Source organism: Aquarana catesbeiana, linkage group LG02 (genome assembly GCF_042186555.1).
Source record: "Aquarana catesbeiana isolate 2022-GZ linkage group LG02, ASM4218655v1, whole genome shotgun sequence".
Classification (NCBI taxonomy): Eukaryota; Metazoa; Chordata; class Amphibia; order Anura; family Ranidae; genus Aquarana; species Aquarana catesbeiana.
This window is the reverse complement of record NC_133325.1, coordinates 115,193,983-115,212,331: the sequence shown is the minus strand read 5'-3', so window position 1 is coordinate 115,212,331 and position 18,349 is coordinate 115,193,983. Positions and strand designations below refer to the sequence as shown.

The 18,349-nt window shown below is 40.3% G+C and overlaps 1 protein-coding gene across 2 annotated transcripts in view; it reads right to left on the bottom strand.

Annotated features, from left to right (window-relative positions):
- Window positions 1–516: 516 nt before the first annotated feature.
- SLC7A1 (solute carrier family 7 member 1) overlaps window positions 517–18,349 on the bottom strand; it is an 88,358-nt gene continuing 70,525 nt past the window's right edge. For both annotated transcript variants that reach the window (XM_073613367.1, XM_073613368.1), the window contains exons 9-12: window positions 18,113–18,321; window positions 15,375–15,541; window positions 13,934–14,042; window positions 517–8,380 (exon numbers count right to left, since the gene is read on the bottom strand). In XM_073613367.1, coding sequence (XP_073469468.1) covers window positions 8,223–8,380; window positions 13,934–14,042; window positions 15,375–15,541; window positions 18,113–18,321 — 643 coding nt within the window. In that variant the 3' untranslated portion in view covers window positions 517–8,222. The remainder of the gene's footprint in view (window positions 8,381–13,933; window positions 14,043–15,374; window positions 15,542–18,112; window positions 18,322–18,349) is intronic.

Sequence of the window (18,349 nt, the reverse complement as noted above, 5' to 3'; positions counted from 1 at the left end):
TATACCGCTCCTCCACTGCTCCTGCCCATTGAAATCAATGGGCAGCGCGGCTATACCGCTGGCAAAGCGCTGCTGCAGGCCACCAGTGGGGGGTAAAAGCGCCTCACTTCACTAGTGGACAAATAGCGCCGCAAATTTGACGGTAAAGTGCCGCTAAAAATAGCGGCGCTTTACCACCGACGCACCCACCGCCCCAGTGTGGCAGGGGCCTAATTGAACTCCACACTGGTATTTTGAACACGTCCCTTTCAATTAATGATTCAAATTACACAGAATCAGCAGCACGCATGTCATAACTGTTGGGTCTGTTGGTTTTCTATTACTCTACTACAACTACTACCGGTAGTAAATTATTTGCCATGTAGAAACATAATTTATACCAAAAACAGTGATTCATCTGGTTAGTGATGTTGGATTGCTATTATTTTGAACACAACTGTATAATGTGATTCACACTAGAGAGCTCTTACTAATCTCTATGGTTAAGCATTTTCTAATGTGAAATGCGCTTGAAGGTCCACTCCTCCTGTTATATTGTTTACAATGGAATTGCACCAATAAAGTCTTTTCTTTTTTTTTTTACTGGAGTGTTATTCTCGATCCTGCTTCTATCCTCCTGAAATGTCATGTACCATCAACAACGCACTGGACAAGCAACAAGTAGCAGTGCAGGCAAAAATGGACTGGCATTCTAGTGATTTTTTTATACAAATTCTGTATAAAATGCTCTTGGTTTGCATTATTACAAGGAAGCAACATTTAATTACTTTGCTCGGTTTTAAAAAATTGGGAGTTCAATACTAAATGCCAATAAAATGTATCAGAAACAACGGATTTATTTGCAAGTATAGCTCAACTTTATTATTCTGCAGATATTCACACAGCGGCACAAAATTAATTTCAAATATTACCCCAAATCGTTCCCTAGGAAATTTTCTTTACAAATACAAAAATTTAACCAATAAGCAACAAAAGGCCTACCAAGATACTTAAATAAGATAAATACTACAAATATATTTACAGAAGAGAAGGCTAAGAAAAAACTTTACACGTTTGTCTTATGAAAACATAAAAAAATTCAGCAAAAGCCATCTTTATAATATACACAAAATGGACAGAAGTAAACAAAAAGAAACAGCGTAATTAAAAAAGGAACACAAAAAAGTACTTTAAAGAGAATGAAAAAAGGCACAATTTCACTAGGTATCAAGTTTGTTTAAATTTTCACCACCTACATTGAGAAGGGATATGCATGTCCTACATATAGTTCTATGAAAATTTCAGACCACAAGTTATAGCAATGTCAAGGTTTTGTTGAATTTTCAGGCAATAACAGCAACAGTTTCACCAATCCATTACTTTTTACTTTATAAAAGCTACTGTTATTGCTGAAGCTTCAATAAATTCCTTGATGAGAGCTGCAACTTATAGACAGGACATTTATATATCAGCAGACAAAGGTGGGAATCCAGCAGTTGCATTTGCATGTCCTGTACTATTAGGCTATATATAAATATATACTTTTTGAGAACCTTAAAGCTTATGCGCATTCAGTTGCAACTTGCATGTTTTTTTTCTTTCACACTTTAGGCGCAAACCACAAACTAACACACCAGGATATGTATCTATCTTCAAATACGTACGTTTTCAGTGATGTCACATGACTGATAATAGAGTGCCTTAGTCTAATGTTAAAAGTTGTGATTTGATGCTTCACATCTCTGCCACCTGGTCCATTTGTTCCTACTGTAACAGAAGAAGATACAACTTTGCATGCAAGACCCTTCCATGTGTCTACTGCCCCCACTACTGCCGCTAATGTTCTCTCAATACCTCAAACTAACAATTACGAGTTTCTAATTTCGAGCCCTGTGATCGTTTCAACATTAAACATAAAGTACTAATTGTAGAAGGGAAGCAACACCACTTCCAGCAGCAGACAGGGAATAGCAGTAAAGGGCTATCAAGACTGAAGAGGTAGAGTAAAGTTGAGGAGCCACAGATACAAAACAGGACCTTTATGATAGAGTACAGAAAAGAAAAAGCGACATTACATCATATGGTCATCAGCTGCTTGGCAGAGCTAGAACTACGATATACCTTGAACACCGACAGTCTAAGAGCCAAGTACATATTTTGCATTTTTGGCTGGATTCATTTGACCTCTGTGTGAACTTTAAAGAGTTGAAGTATGTTTGAGAAAAGTTAAACGCATTGAGCTGTGTTGATCTGCATTTTTTAATTTTATTTAATGCTTTGTGATATGCAAATCAGGTAACACTGCTCATAGCACATGGTGTGAATGGGCCCTTACGGTATATATACTGTAGCAAATGAAGTTTCATGACAACATAGCGGACTCTTTTTATAAAGTAGTGGATCATTAACAGAACCCATATTTTGCTATTTCAACAATAGGCTGCTAATTATTATTCAGCATAAGACCTGACTGTACTTGTTATTAAAATCTGGCTAGGCCTCATGCACACTGCAGCTGTCAAATGTTTTTTTTTTCTGGCATTTGACTTTTTTTTTCCCCCCTCCTAAATGCCCCTCAATATCAACATCTGTCTATGCACACAAACATTTACAGGTGTTTAGAGGCCGGGGCAAAAATCCAAACACACCAAAATCACGTTCAAGAGAGGAGCGTTTGGGCAGAAAAAACGCAGACGCATCCAACGATAGGCGCATTTATTAAATTTAAATTGCCAGAAAAAATAATTATTCCAGTCAATGAAACAAATAAAACGCCCAAAGCTTGAAACACAGCTTTAGGCACCTTAACACTGCTTTTCTTGTGTCAGGAGAAAGGCGCTTAGAAGAGTTTAGTATGTATGAGGCCTTATGTGGTGATCTTAATTTCCATGTACTATGCATTCTATACCTATACAACACCTTAATGACTGAATTTAAACCACCTAATACTTTCACTAGTTAATGGTAAATGTGAGCATGAACTGGGAATTCTTCTAAATTATTAGATGAGAAAGGTCAGTTTTACAAAAAGTGCCTCATCACTAAGAAAACATAGCAAGCTTTATGGCTTTAAAACATATGACAAAAGCTCTCTTTATACACACACACACTCTAATAAGAAAAATATATTTACAAAATGTCCAGATAAGTATTTGGACTTGAGTGTTTTCCAGCATAGGATTATCACTGAAAATAATTCATAATCAATGCTTATTGTAGGCTATTATAGGCCAATGCATATTTAATGTAACAGTTCACTTTTAAACAGACAACACTGTAAGCCAGAGGTTTCACAAGTAAAATGATAGCTGGGGAGTTCAGAGACGTAGGTGATGTTCAAATGCATTGTCTCTGAAGAGCTTCTAAGCTTTCTGGGTACAATAAGCAGCATGTAAACCGTGTAATAAAAAAAAAATGGTTTTCCGACTCACAGATACCTCCAAAGTGATCCCCATAAAACTATGGATGATGTCAAGAGAAGAATTTTGAGCACTTTGCCTACATTTAATTGAGAATGGTAGTTCTTCCACTTTTTTCCCCATTATCAGACACAGCACTCACTTTAAAAGAAGAGCTCCAGAAATTAGACTAGTTCAACCCCTTCGCGAGGACCATCTCCTGGGACTTTAAGGGTTCCAAAAGCCAGAAGCAGGCCATGTGACCGCTGCGATTGGCTGTCACATGATCAGACAGCTACTGATCACAAGTATGCATCAGGAGCATGCTGCTCTCCGCCAGCTACCATGCTGGGAGCGTGCAGAGAGTATGCTCTCAGCACAGCAAGTTGTTTTAACAGGGTCGCATATATGCAGCCACTTGTCGTCAAGGCCAACCCACCGAATACGTGTGCAGCTGGCATCAAGAGGTCAAAACACTAACTTTGATTCAAACAAAGTTACCTAGATGCCATCTTACATGCAGTAGGCAGTGTCCTCCGCTGGCGGGTGCTCGAGTGACTTCTCTGTGCACTAAACATTTCTTCCACTGAATAAAGGTGTTCTCGGATTGGCCGAGAGGAATATGGTGACATTTTCTGCTCCTCCACCTTGACCAGAATAGGTCTTGTATTCATCCAAAAAAATATTTAGAAGGTTTTGCTTAAGTGGTGGAGGTGTGACTATCTGCATTTAGTGCTCAGAGGGGAAGTTGCTTGAGCACCCACCAGAAGAAGATGTCGCATACTGTAGGAAGCATAGTTACAACAATGAATTATAGCGTCTCCATCAGCCACAAGGAGGCAGCATTTGGATAATTCATTTGAGCCAAGCTGGCCCAAAGTGTTTTGTCTCATTCTTGGACTTCTTGCTTAGGCCCCTTTCACAGTTGTGCAACCTGAAAGTTGTGCGACTGACCCGACTTGAGGCAATGCCTGTGTAATCTTGAGGTCTATGAACCTCAAGTCGTATCAAAGCCGGACCAAAGTATTGCAGGGACTACTTTGAAGTTGCACAGATATGAACGGTACCTTTGCAGTCCCAAGCCGCACAAGTGTGAAAGGGGCTTTAAATACAGGACTGTCTGCTGAATTAGCACATTCCAAAGAGAAGCATGGGAAAATGGCAGGCGCTGCTTGAAAGACTGAATTATTTACAGAAAATTCCAGGTTGCATTTTCCTCGGGAATTAAAAGATTAAAAGATAAAAAACTGAAGGAAATTACTTAAGAAAAAAAGCCATTCTGAAACAAAAAAAAAAAAAAAACACAAACATAAAAACAACCAACTGGTTCTGGGATACCCAAAACATTTAATATTATTAAAAACACTGAAGTGCTGCATGGCATAATAACCAAATCAGAAATTAGCTTTTAGCTAGCAGTGTTTGGCATTTCCCAACAAGTGTACCTGTCCATCCCAGAAATTAATCAAATCTTATTTTGTAGAGTTTAAATTTCACCAGTGAGAAATTCCAAGCAACAAGACAGTCACTGAACTAACAGAATTAAAAAACATTTTAAACTGTACATGAATAAGGTATTCACTCACTTTATCTTACAGGAAGTTTGGGTTAATCCTGGCACAGCTAAAAGCTCCTGGGTAGGAATAATACTTTATTCAAATATCAGGAAGCAATAAAGAAAGTGACTGGAAGAAGGGGCAGAGAAGCATTAGAAATGGCCTGCATCAATACAGACTGTGATGGAGGAGATCATGACCAAGATAATGACAGAGCAGTCAGCGGTTAGGAAGGGGAACTCCAGACACATTTAAGGCATTAACAGATGTTCCCAGAATGTCAGACTGCTGTCAACAAAAGCAGCTTTGGCAGCAGGGGTAGCCTGGTGTAGAACTGCAACTTCAGGACAAAATACACAGTGAGTGTGTGTGTGTGTGTGTGTGTGTGTGTGTGTGTGTGTAAGGTCAATACCTTTTTTATATTTCTCAAAAGATGACTGGACTGTACCTTAAGAATCAAAAAATGTCCAGGACTCACCACTTTAAATTATCAGACTTGTCCTTTGTAAACACTTGGTATAATGAAGGGGTAGATTATTTACTAAAGGGTGACAAATGCTGACAGGCTGCCAGACCACCAAACTTGGATCAGAACAATAGCGACCATCAGAGAAAATGTATATATGGAAATGGACCAGAGACTGGTTGGCTTGGGAGTGACCAACAGACATGCTATTTGTTTAATAATCCAACAGGTATTGGCTGGATTGAGAATGATTTTAAACCTATGGGCATCTTCTATCGCTGCCAGCTAGAAAGGAGCACAGACACTTATCACAGCTTGTTACTACCAAGAATTACTGCTCACTATTACATTTCTCTGTTTACACTGCTCACTAGTTACTAAACAGGAGTCTAATTTGTAATTTTTTTTTTTATTTCCAGGCACAGTGGAAGATTAGAAGTGATTGTCTGTACCAGCTTGAGAGGATGTAGATTTTAGTGCACTTCATAGAGATTCTGGATAAGCTGCCATTTCAGAACTGTGTACACAAATTAGATAGGACCTCTGTAAAAGATATGTAGACAGATAATCTGGGTACATATAGAGTAGGCTTCAAGTTTCAACCAATACAGACAGAAGCCTGAAATATAAACAAACTGAAACAAATTAAAAAACTCCATAAAAAAAAATAAAATAAGTGTTCTACTTTATCATGCTACATAAATAGAGGATTAAAAGCAATTCTACTTTAAATAGACATTTAAAACACAAATCAAAAGATAACATTTTTGGTTAGGGAGAGATAAAATGATGGTCGCAAAAAGGAAAACCAACATAGACTTACATGTTCAGACCATATAGACGCTTCAGAAAAAAAAAAAAAAAAAAAAATTAGGATTTTTTTTTTTTTTTTTTAACATTAATAGACTTATTCAATAAACCAAAGATAAAACATACCAAAAAACTGTAATCCATAGCAAGTAAGGAATTAACTTAGATATTCTCTGCTGGCAAAGTAACAAATCAGCTCCATGGGGTGCTTTACAGGGGACATGAATCTTCAGCCATTGAACTGAACAGCTAATAGAAGCCGTTGCACACCTGGCTAGTCCACCTACGCATCCCGTGCTTTGCCTCCTGTCCACATTCATTGACACTCCACTAGTAAGAAATCAAGCCAGCAGGAGTTTGGATTTTGTATAGTCCAGATAATGACAAGGTGTAGTTTTGTCATAATGGGCAATGCATCCATGAAGCAAAGTCTTATTGGCTCATTCACTTGTCAACCAGAGGTCAGCAAATGTAGATTGGGGGGGGGTTGTGCTCTCTCAGCAAGCAAGTCGACTGATAAGAGATTCAAAGGATCCCTTTCACCGGTTCATAGGATTTGACCGATTTGTGCCCCAGTGGGTAACCACCAGTTCACCCATTACTAGCATGGACAATCATGAATTTATTTATAGTGGTGGTATTCATGATCTCACTGTCTGCTATGGATTACTGAACTTTGTACCCATAGGGTGCTCTATCAACTGCTTTACTGAGCAAGACTAACAGGAGCTGAATGTCAGGATATGATCCAGCCGCCAAATGTTTTACGTTCCATCCAATACGTAAACAGGTATGCAGACAATGGCATCACTCTTAACACTGTCATAAGGAACAATAGCCTATTGGCCACCACGTTTCAAACCAGCCTATGGGGATGCCAAATATCCCAACTGTCATCTAGTCCTGCCGAAATCTCACCAGGGCCTTCTGACACCCATGGGCTTATTGGAAAATACTGGTGTACTTTTGCATGAAAAACCATGTACAGGTTCCCAAATAATAGAGATTGTAGTCAAGCGTGTGCACTGGAGAACAGGCACTCTTAGAAGGTTGAATGTAAACACAGCAGAGAGACTGGCAGTGTAAATGGGACCGCACTGCATCTGAGGCCTGATCTTTGGCATAACAGATTGAAGCCCTGTACAGTGTACTTCATACAAAAGGTGCGCCTGTACTTTAAACACATTAGACTGACTATTATGTACACAAATTGACATACAATAATAAGGGAGTGCAATTAAAACGATTAGATACAAAAGTGCAGTAACCAATGGTAGCTAGTTCACCTTTCCTTATTTGACTGCAGTAAATTGAACTCTCATTGCTTACTACAGTTTGCACATAATCAATTTAGAGTATATGTTCCATGTTGATGAATGCACAATGCTAAATCTTAAGACCAAAATATTTGAATCTCCCTTTGAAGTGCTCTGCACATTTATTTTACATTAAAAAATGTATTAAAAAAATAAGTTAACATTTCTTCAAGGTATAAAATAAGCATCACTTGAGCTCCACTGACTGTAAATGCCATTTTTTGCTCAGAATTTGAGTCTATCAGCAAGAAATCCCCATTCATAATCATACCCCAAACATATTGGCAAATCCTAACACAAAAGATCCATCCTCTATGGACTGGCAGGGTTTGGAATTGAGAGCTCCTCCGATACACCGAAACATATACAAAAGTTCTTTTGTTTACCAAGAAGAAGCAATAGGTAAAAGAAAAAATGTTTTCCTCCTGCTGTAAAGGAAAATGGGGACTTGATCCATATAGGACATTCAATATATCTGATCGATCTTAAATGTAAGATCTATTAATTGTATAGGGAACAGAGTAGCAGCACTTAGAGGTAACCATAACTCTGGCTCTACGGTTCTGGAAGTAGAGCAGCTCGTCTGACACTGAATTCTTTGTGCGAGTTGCAAGCTTTGGGTAAAGTCATTCTCCGTGGTTTCAAATACATGTAGTAGTTCCATTGCCTTCAAATATAAAATGTTCAGCAGGGGGTATCATGCAGTTGTAGTGTTAGCATCATCTCTGTCTAGAAAAGCTTGTTTCTCATTATTCAAGCCATTGGTCCTTTTGCTATTAGATGCATTCCTGTCTGGTATAGAGCCTGCAGCTTCTGTACTATGCGTCATGCCATAAGCAAAATATATGATGAAACCTGTAGAAACAAAGATACATTTAGTTGTTATTAAACAGGTATCAATAACAGCGTACAAGAAATGTTCGTGAAGGGACCTCTGCGCTACTACACAATGGTGCATAAATTGCCGTGTGCTAAAAAATAGTAAGAGTGCTGTTGCGAAATCTAAAGTGTACACCTAACCACCATAAAAGTAATCATTAAATAAGTGATTTCGCGCAAACACATAAATATAACTAACTCATACATATACGTGAGATGTGTTAAATAGAACTAATATCACGTAGTGTAGGTCAAATTAATGAATAAACCTAATCAACTGAAAAAAAATGTCCAACAGTGTTAATGTGAATAATGAATAAAAATAGAAGAAAAATATCCGCACAAGGTGGTGTTGCTGATGGACACACCAAAGTTCAATGGCTTGGATAAATCTTCTATGCATAAGACATCTGCAGCACTCATAATCTTGAAGTTTTTTTCATATAGGAATAAAGGTACTATCCATACTCAATCCCCCAGCGTTCATGCTCTCATTGCCCTTACCTTAAGGGGCTTGAATAAAAGCCCTGTAAACAGTGCCGACTGTTGGTGGAAATAGCTGCTCCTAAAGCTGTCAGATGGTGTGCGCTGGCTCCGAATGGATGGACGTCCGCGACAACTCACCGCCGGATGCGGCCCAGGATCCTGGACCTCGAGTCAAAGAGATGGGAGGGAACACAAGGGGCTTCCAATGGTGTAGTATTAAAAAAACGTTTTATTAAAATAAAAAATACACTGTGCATACAGTGCATATAGTGCCACACAGTATGGCGGCGGACCGCCGTCACCAAGTGCGATACTTCCGGAATACACTAACCATGCACTGTATATTTTTTAATCCATTCGGAGCCAGCGCACACCATCTGACAGCTTTAGGAGCAGTTATTTCCACCAACAGTCGGCACTGTTTACAGGGCTTTTATTCAAGCCCCTTAAGGTAAGGGCAATGAGAGCATGAACGCTGGGGGACTGAGTATGGATAGTACCTTTACTCATATATGAAAAAACCTTCAAGATTATGAGTACTGCAGATGTCTTATGCATAGAAGATTTATCCAAGCCATTGAACTTTGGTGTGTCCATCAGCAACACCACCTTGTGTGGATATTTTTCTTCTATTTTTATTCAGCTCGTAGCTCGTGGATTAGGCGTCCATCTTAGAGCTCGGTCGCCACGCCCCCAATGTCTTCTTCTTGAGCCATTTCTTTGTTGCCTTGGCCATGTGCTTTGCGTCATTGTCATGTTGGAATACCCATCCACGACCCATTTTTAATGCCCTGGCTGAGGGAAGGAGGTTTTCACCCAAGATTTGACGGTACATGGCCCTATCCATTGTACCTTTGATGCGGTGAAGTTGTCCTGTCCCCTTAGCATAAAAACACCCCCCAAAGCATAATGTTTCCACATCCATGTTTGACGGTGGGGATGGTGTTCTTGGGGTCATAGGCAGCATTTCTCCTCCTCCAAACACGGCGAGTTGAGTTGATGCCAAAGAGCTTGATTATGGTCTCATCTGCCCACAAAACTCTCACCCAGTTCTCCTCTGAATCATTCAGATGTTCATTAGCAAACTTCAGACAGGCCTGTACATGTGCTTTCTTGAGCAGGGGGACCTTGCAGGCACTGCAGGATTTCAGTCCTTCACGATGTAGTGCGTTACCTATTGTTATCTTGGTGACTATGGTCCCAGCTGCCTTGAAATCATTGACAAGATTCTCCCGTGTAGTCCTGGGCTGATTCCTCACCATTCTCATGATCATTGAAACTTCACAACCTTGTCCCTGACGTCCTTGGACAGCTCTTTGGTCTTGACCATGGTGGAGAGATTGGAATGTGTTGATTGCTTCTGTGGACAATATACAGGTAACAAGCTGAGATTAGGAGTACTGCCTTTAAGAGAGCTCCTAATCTCCGCTTGTTACCTGTATAGAAGACACCTGGGAGCCAGAAATCTTGCTGATTGATAGGGTATCAAATACTTATTTCACTCATTAAATGCAAATCAATTTACAACTTTTTTGAAATGCGTTTTTCTGAATATTTTTGTTGTTATGCTGTCTCTCACTGTTAAAATAAACCTACCATTTAAATTTTAGACTGATCATCTTTCTCAGTAGGCAAACATACAAAATCAGCAGGGGATCAAATACTTTTCCCCTCACTGTATATTTACTGTTCTGGCAGCCTGTGTGTTGAAATGCCACCAGTTCCCCAGTCACCTTAGGTTATTTAATCTCTGCATGCAATGCCTGTTTGTGCGTTATGTAGCAACATGCAATCCAGAGAACCACATCATTCTGTGCAGAAGCAGGTATTCCACACACCTGAACTGTTGAATACCTGTAGCAGCCAGGGAGCAGTGGAACAGTGGTGGCCTCACCACATAGGCTGTCAGAAAGTAATATTATCTAGTTTTTTTCTTTTTACAGTCTGACTATTGCGTACTATTGTGGCCACAGGATCCCTTTAGAGTTGCCCTGTATTAAAAAAAAACAAAAAAAAAAAACAGAAAAAACAGACAGGAAGTCCTCCCCTATAGAACCCCTCCTATAAAAAGTACCTCAGTTTTGTAGCAAGCAATGAATGTCCAGAAAGGGGGCGAGACCTCTGTGTCCTGTGATGTACTCCAAGAAATGGATTTTACAGGCAAGTGCAAACATCCAGTTTTCTTTGCCGTACATCACGGGACACAGAGCAGGCTTTAAACCCATGTCACAAAGCAATGTACATGAGGGGAGAGACACACAGAAGCCACCATCAGGCCCAAGGACACAACACACTGTGAACAAAAGCAGGATCCACAGTGGCCCTTCCATCCACTTGGTTAAACCTTGTAAAAGGTATGTACCGAAGATCAGGTTGCAGTCTCACAGGCCTGAGCCACCGATGCCCAATAATAGATAATCCAGGAGACCCCAGCACTCCTAGTAGAGAAAGCCTTTGCTTAAAAAGGCGGAACCTTACCCTTTAGGCCAAATCCACTGTGAAATGTCCAACATAGAAGCTGCCTGATCCTTCCTAGGATCCTCAGGAAGGATAAATAACTAATCCGACTGCCTGACTGTTGCAGAAATCTTCAAATAAACCTTGACAGTCCGAAACACATCCAATGTGTGCAGCATTTCTCTCTGGACAGCCAAGGACTAGGGTAAAAATGAAGGTAAGGATGTCCAGATTCAAAACTCAAACCCACCTTTGCCGAGAAAGATGGATGAGGACGCGTAACCACCTTGTGTACTGGTGGAGAATTAAAAATGGCTCTTTACAGAAAAGGGCTGCCAATTCTGACACTCTCCTTGCCGAGGAGATTACAAAAAAAAAAAGAAGCAATAGGTCTCTGGAAAAAAAAACTGACGGGGCAGCTATCTGCCCTTTAATGGTGCTTAAAACCAAATTCACTTCCACCCCTGATTGGTCACATTTTGACTTTCCTCCAAACAGGCATTCCCGGGGATTAAACATTCTGGTCTCACACCAGAACACATTAGACCTCCAAGTCCTATGATCAATCTTTCTGGAGGAAGGTTTTCTGGCCTTTAGTAACTGGCCTAGAGACTACTTGATCCTTCAGCCAGGCTGTTGAATCCAGCTACCATAAAGCAGAATGCAATATTAGTCTTTGAGACAGGAGATCTGACCAAGCCGAAAGTGCCCAGGGGCCATCTGTTGCCAGGTTCACGTTGTTTGCATACTATAGCCTCCTGGGCCAAGCTGCTGCCTCTAGTAAAAAAAGAGAAACTACTCGATTAATAGCGGGAGAATTATCGGCTTGCTCACAGGTTCACCAGCAATACATAGGAATACACAGGCCATCACACTGCCCCTAGTGGAAGGAAGACTCTCTAGGGCTAGGCAAACTGACTGTGATCCCCAGCTAAATGGCCACTCACCCGTTTCCTGCCGCAGGATCCAGCCACAAGGCCATGGATCCAACCTTCACCCATCACAGCAGGCTCTGTCATAGTGGACTTTCAGGGACTCTGTCCCCTTTACATTTGGGGCCCACTATCTTGGGCCTGAACAGCAAACAAACTGCACAGGGTTTCATAACGCAGGGCCCAACGCCAAAAGGCCACATTACAGGCTTTCCCCACCAAAACTTCCATCTTCATCGCAGCAGGGCCCGGGAACCATCCAATTCAGCATCCCAGCTATAACAATCTATCTAGCCAACCACTCTCCTGATCTCTGCTGGAACCACTTGAGGAATCTGGTAATACCATACAGAGAGTTATACTTCAGTGGCCACCACCTTCAAGACACTGGTGAAAAAAATGGAGGTACTGCCTGTATGTGAGGTGTTAAATAGGGGAGGACTTCCTGCCCATTTCTGCCAGTGTCCATGCACCTATAGGTAGAGCATAACTCAGCTAGTCATGGTGAATAGCCTGCTCTGTACCCCGTGATGTACGATAAAAGTAGTAAAAAAATAAATAAAAATAAAACCCACACACACACTATTGCTGTGAAAGGGTACTTTCAAAAACAATCAGGGGAATTTATAAAGAGCGTTTGTGACATTCTTTAGAAATTAGTTGTGCCTCCATACGATAAATATCTGTGTAGGCGACGGACTCAAGTACCTGTGACAAGCACCTTGGTCTCTTCCGATACTGCAGAGGTCACCGATAGGGCAGTGCCAAGGAGATTATGGCCGAGTGGGCAGTGCCTGTTGGGGAAGCTCAGACGCTAGTTCCCCATCAGGTCCAATCTCAGTGCGATTGACAGCAGGCAGATCCATAGCCAATATACAGCCTGCTACTAGCTACAGAATCCGCCCTCTGCCTGCTGTCAATCAAAACAAAGAGCGGAACTAATGGGGAAATAGCCACTGTGACTGCCAGTCACTGTTTGCCAAGATGCTGTGAATCTCCAATTCAGCTACATGACTTCAATTTTCAAATCTCATTGGACTCAGCTGAAAATAACTAAGAACAATTATCCTGGTGTGTTAGCTTTGTGAATTTCCTCCTGTACATGCATTTTGCTGTGTTGACACAAAATGCAAGACAACAGATCTGTAGTGTACAAGCCCAAAGTCTGACAACGGTTGCTCAGTCAGCCTGACCTTACATACCAATTTCCACTTTCTGACAGTGCAGGAAAAAGCAGTTTAGGGAGGATTTCTAGGGATCAGACAAAGTAAGTAGAGCTGCATAGGGGGGGCAAACAAAAACATTTTATAAGACTGCTGAATCATTGTGAATAAAGATCGATCCAGAATGTTCCATATGCCCAGGGGTTCTCTAAAATTAGGGCTCCCCCCAAAGGGTGTACTATTTCTTACTCACATGTGTACGTTATACCTCCTTGTTAGGTGTACAATTAGAAACATTTCCATTTTCAGTATTCTCTCACAGAAATACCATTTTCGAAAATGTGTAATAAAGTATTACTGTCCATAGTAACCAGACGCTTGATTTCTGACACCACAAATATTACCACTAGGCACCTGCCTGTTTACATGCTACATTAGTGCAAGAATAAATGAAGGAAGGTGCCTGTAATTTGCAACGTGCTAGTTCTTACCTATTACCATCCAGACTGCAAATCGTATCCACGTGCCTTTGTCCAACTGCATCATAAGGTATACATTTACAAAGATGCTCAAAACAGGCAGCACAGGTAGAAACGGTACCTAAAGAGCAGAATACACCACATTTAAGGACAAGAGAAAGAGAATAAATACCGGTAAGAGAATAAATACCGTGTTCATACTGGCTCTATGCTGAGCCCTTATTAAGTTACATGAAAATGTTCTATCAGAAAATGTATAAAGCTTGCTACGTCAAATGTAAACGATAAGACTTTTTACCTTGAAACCATCAGCTTTAACAAAGATTACTCGCTTCCTTATCTAGTATAATACATGGAACTCTCTAGTTGTGTCATATATCAGTTCAATAAACCAAATGTAACCAGGTACATCATATTTACAATATTATCCACATGCATTTATTTGAAACTTCCCACAATACCAGTGGGTTTAAAACCAGATTCAATCAGTTCTTAGTTTGATATTTGAAATCTAAAAAACAACTGCCAGTGTACTTTTGCAAACTGCCATATGGCCCTGCTCGTGTTTGTGGCTAAAAACTTCTAGCAATTCCATGCAAAACAGGATAAAAATCAACCCAATTACCAGTTGTACGCTGGGCTGTAGATTGTAAAATCAATAGGCAGAAAAACCTTTTTGTAGAATCTTAACTTCTGTTCTTGGTCCTGGAACCCAGAAACTTTGTAGAGCTTTGGGTGGGGGATAAAGCACCCATTCCTAGGTCCACATCTTACCTGTTAGCCAGACCCCCATTGGTCTCCGCTTTACACAGGCCTTTATATATGTGAGCTTACTGATGCTCATCGCTCTCTCAGCTATGGGTGAGAAAGGCTGAATGCTGGCAGAACACTAAAAAAAAAAAAAAGGTACAAGCGCAGGCATTGACCTGAGTTTTGTTTTTTTTATGCTATAGACTTGTTGTACAAAGCCCCCCTACACTGAAACGAAAACAGTTTGCTGCTTTGCTGAATAAAAAGACAACTTCCAAGGTAGGTTCAAATGTGATTGGTGGTAGTCAGAAACTTACTAGCAAAGAATTGTTGTTACATCTCTGGGTGCAAAATAAGGAGCCTGTTGGTGGGTATTTGGGAAAAACGCTTCTGCATTACAAAAATAGATAAGAAAAAGGATTTCCCAAAGCAAAAAAAGCGGGGTGGGCTGGTTGCAAAGTCTATACGGAATCATGAAGTCATAATAAGCAAACAGGCCAATATCTCTGTACGCATCTCAAGGTTTCATTTTTAACTGGCGAGTACCTTCTTTTATATGAGCTCATATAGCCCATCTACAATCCTGGGAAATTCTGAAGAGATCTAGACTGGGTGCTCTGCTTCGCGGTCACCTTATTGAATGGAAATATGGCAAGAAAAGGGACCAAGAGAGAAGATTTCCACTAAGTGTCACAATAGTTACCTTAAAAGATAGCTTGGTTTTGCTTTCAGGCTGCATCCAAATGATTACAGTCAAGAGGCAACATAAAAGACCACTGACAGCAAGAAGGGAGATCACTAAAGCATTTCCATTTACCAAAGACTCCTGGCCGAGAACACAGACACAACAAAACATGATAATCAGCAGCCCTGAAAAGAGAAAAAATGCAAGTTGTTAGAAATTGGTGACATCTAACAATAGCATTCTATTTTAATCATCATTTCAAATGGGCTTTAGCTTGTATAAGAGCAGTGTGAACAGCAACCTTGGACAAAGCATTTGCAGAGCTTTTAAGCAAGCTTTGTTGATGCTTTTAAAGTATCAACTCCAGGTTGTAAATGTTGAACATAGATCCTTAATGGGAGTGTTGATTGTCACTTTAAGGCTTTCAACAAGCTTCAAGAAGTAGTAAAGTGATTGGATACCAAGAATTGTCATCCTATGAATTAGGAATATGCAAATAAAGCTGCCCCTTGAAGGTGACAAAAAAATATATATAAAAAGGTGGCGCTAAGCATATACAAGTGAATATATAGTATATACCATGAACCAAAATCATGAACATATATCACTGCAAAAAAACATATTGTTGAACATATAGCAAGCTAAAAAGTCCATTAGTGATAGTGTTCCCAACACCAAAACAACGCTTTGAAATTAAATTAAGCTTCCAGTTCTCCCACCACAGGTGCTCAATGGACCATGAGGTCACTTCCTGAAGATGCCATTTACGGCGAAATGTATGTCGAAGCAGAGAATTTGTCGCTTCCGGGTCCCGATTTGTCACCCCACAGCAGGCTTTACACCAACGAGCGGGATTCAAAATCCACACTACTGCGTTAGGAACCAGCCAGATCCGCACATGCTGTTTTCCCTAGTGCCAGGCAGGCACTTTTACATGCCAGTGCAAATTACTACTTTGTCATTGCTTTTAAATTTTATTAAATATACTACACTGAGACTCTCTCTCATCTCCCGTGGAGTCAATTTTTATGCCCTAGCTTCATCCGGAGGGTCCATTGGAGTGGAGTGGTGTTGGCAGTGGGAATCAATTTGTTATTCCAAAATGCGCAATTTGACCTACCTTAAAAAGTGGAGTTGCCAATCTTTCCATTGAGCACCTATGGTGGAAGAACTGGAAGCTTCATTTAAAAGCATTTTTTTGGTGTTGGGAACACTATCACTAATGGACATTTTAGTTGCTACCCTGTTTCCCCGAAAATAAGACCTAGCGCGATTGTCAGTGATGGCTGCAATATAAGCCCTACCCTCCAAATAAGCCCTACTCTGTTTCTCCGAAAATAAGACCTACAAGGACTTTAACTAGGGCTTATTTGGGGGGTAGGGCTTATATTGCAGCCATCACCGACAATCACGCTAGGTCTTATTTTCGGGGAAACAGGGTATATGTTCAACAATATATGTGTTTTTTTGCAGCGATATATATGTTCATGATTTTGGTTCATGATATATACTGTATATTCACTTGTATATGCTTAGCGCCACCTTTTATATTTTTTTTCCAAGCTTCAAGAAGTGCTGAAGCCTGCTAACAGCTTGTTTAAAGTGGCCATCAGCACTCCCATAAATATGGTTGTAACATGTTTAGAATGTGAATTTAGCCTTTAAAAAATGAGAGGGATTGCCACAGAAAATCAGGGAAATTTCCTGATACCTGTGGTATTACAGTCTCGGTTAGGTCATCCTCCAAACATATATTTTATTATATATTTTTTTTTTTAGCAGGCACCCTAGAGAATAAAATGGAGATCGCTGCAATACCTTATGTGACACTGTATTTAAGCAGCAGGCTTACAAAAGCTATTTTTTGGGAGAAAATACACTTTTTGAATTAAAAAATAAGAAAAGTTAGCCCAATTTTTTGTATAATGTGAAAGATGATGTTACGCAAAGTAAATTGATACCCATGCCTTAAAATCGTGCACACTTGTGGAATGGCGACAGACTAGGGTACTTAAAAATCTCCATAGGCGTCGCTTTAAATTTTTTTTTTACAGGTTACCGGTTTAGCATTACAGAGGCGTTCTAGTGCTTAGAATGTTTGCTCTCGCTCAAACATTCGCAGTGTTACTTCAAATGTGTGGTTTTAACACCATTTACATAGGTGGGCGTGACTTGTGTATGCGTTTTTGGAGGGACAGGGGCGCTTTAAAATGTTTTATTATTTTACTTTTTATACTGTCCCTTTAAAAAAAAAAAAGAAGTTTTTGATCACTGTTTTACCTATTACAAAGAATGTAAACATCCCTTGTAATAGAAATCAGATCTCACATTTACACTTAAAAGCAACAAAAATTAAAAATTTTACATTTAAAAAAAAAAAAAAAAAAAAAAAAAGAAAAAAGGGCCCTTTAAAGGCCAGAGGGCGGAAGTGACGTTTGACTCGACCTTCTGCCCATCAGTCCAGAAGGTTTGATCATTTTCGCCACTACCAGCGTCTCCGGTAAGCGGGGAAAATGGAACCTGCCGCTGGGAACACTTTTATCTAAAAGAGCATCGCCCACTGTGTAAAAATATACCAGTGTTATGGCAGCTATCTGCTGCCAAAACCATTGTATATAACGTCAAAATAATGACGTATATATACAGTGGGCAGTCTGGAAGCGGGTAATTCTGGGCACTGCAGTTCTTCTCATTCAGATCCCACTGGGTTGCGTTTATGACAGAAAAGAGCTACATGTCACAAGCCAATCACTCACCTACACCACCAGCTGCACAATTTACTATGGCTCCCGATAACCTGGTTGGTTCAGAGTTTGTTGGGCAGAACAACGATTTGAGAGTCAGTTTCTCATCTTCTCCCAGAAACCCGGCCTGAGACTCACTGGTACTGACAGCCTCATTATTATCCGGCTCTTCGTTTGTGCAGGCCATTTGATAAGCCAGATTTGGCTGCTCTGGTTGATACCTGTAAAATAAAAGGGAAAAATCCAAAT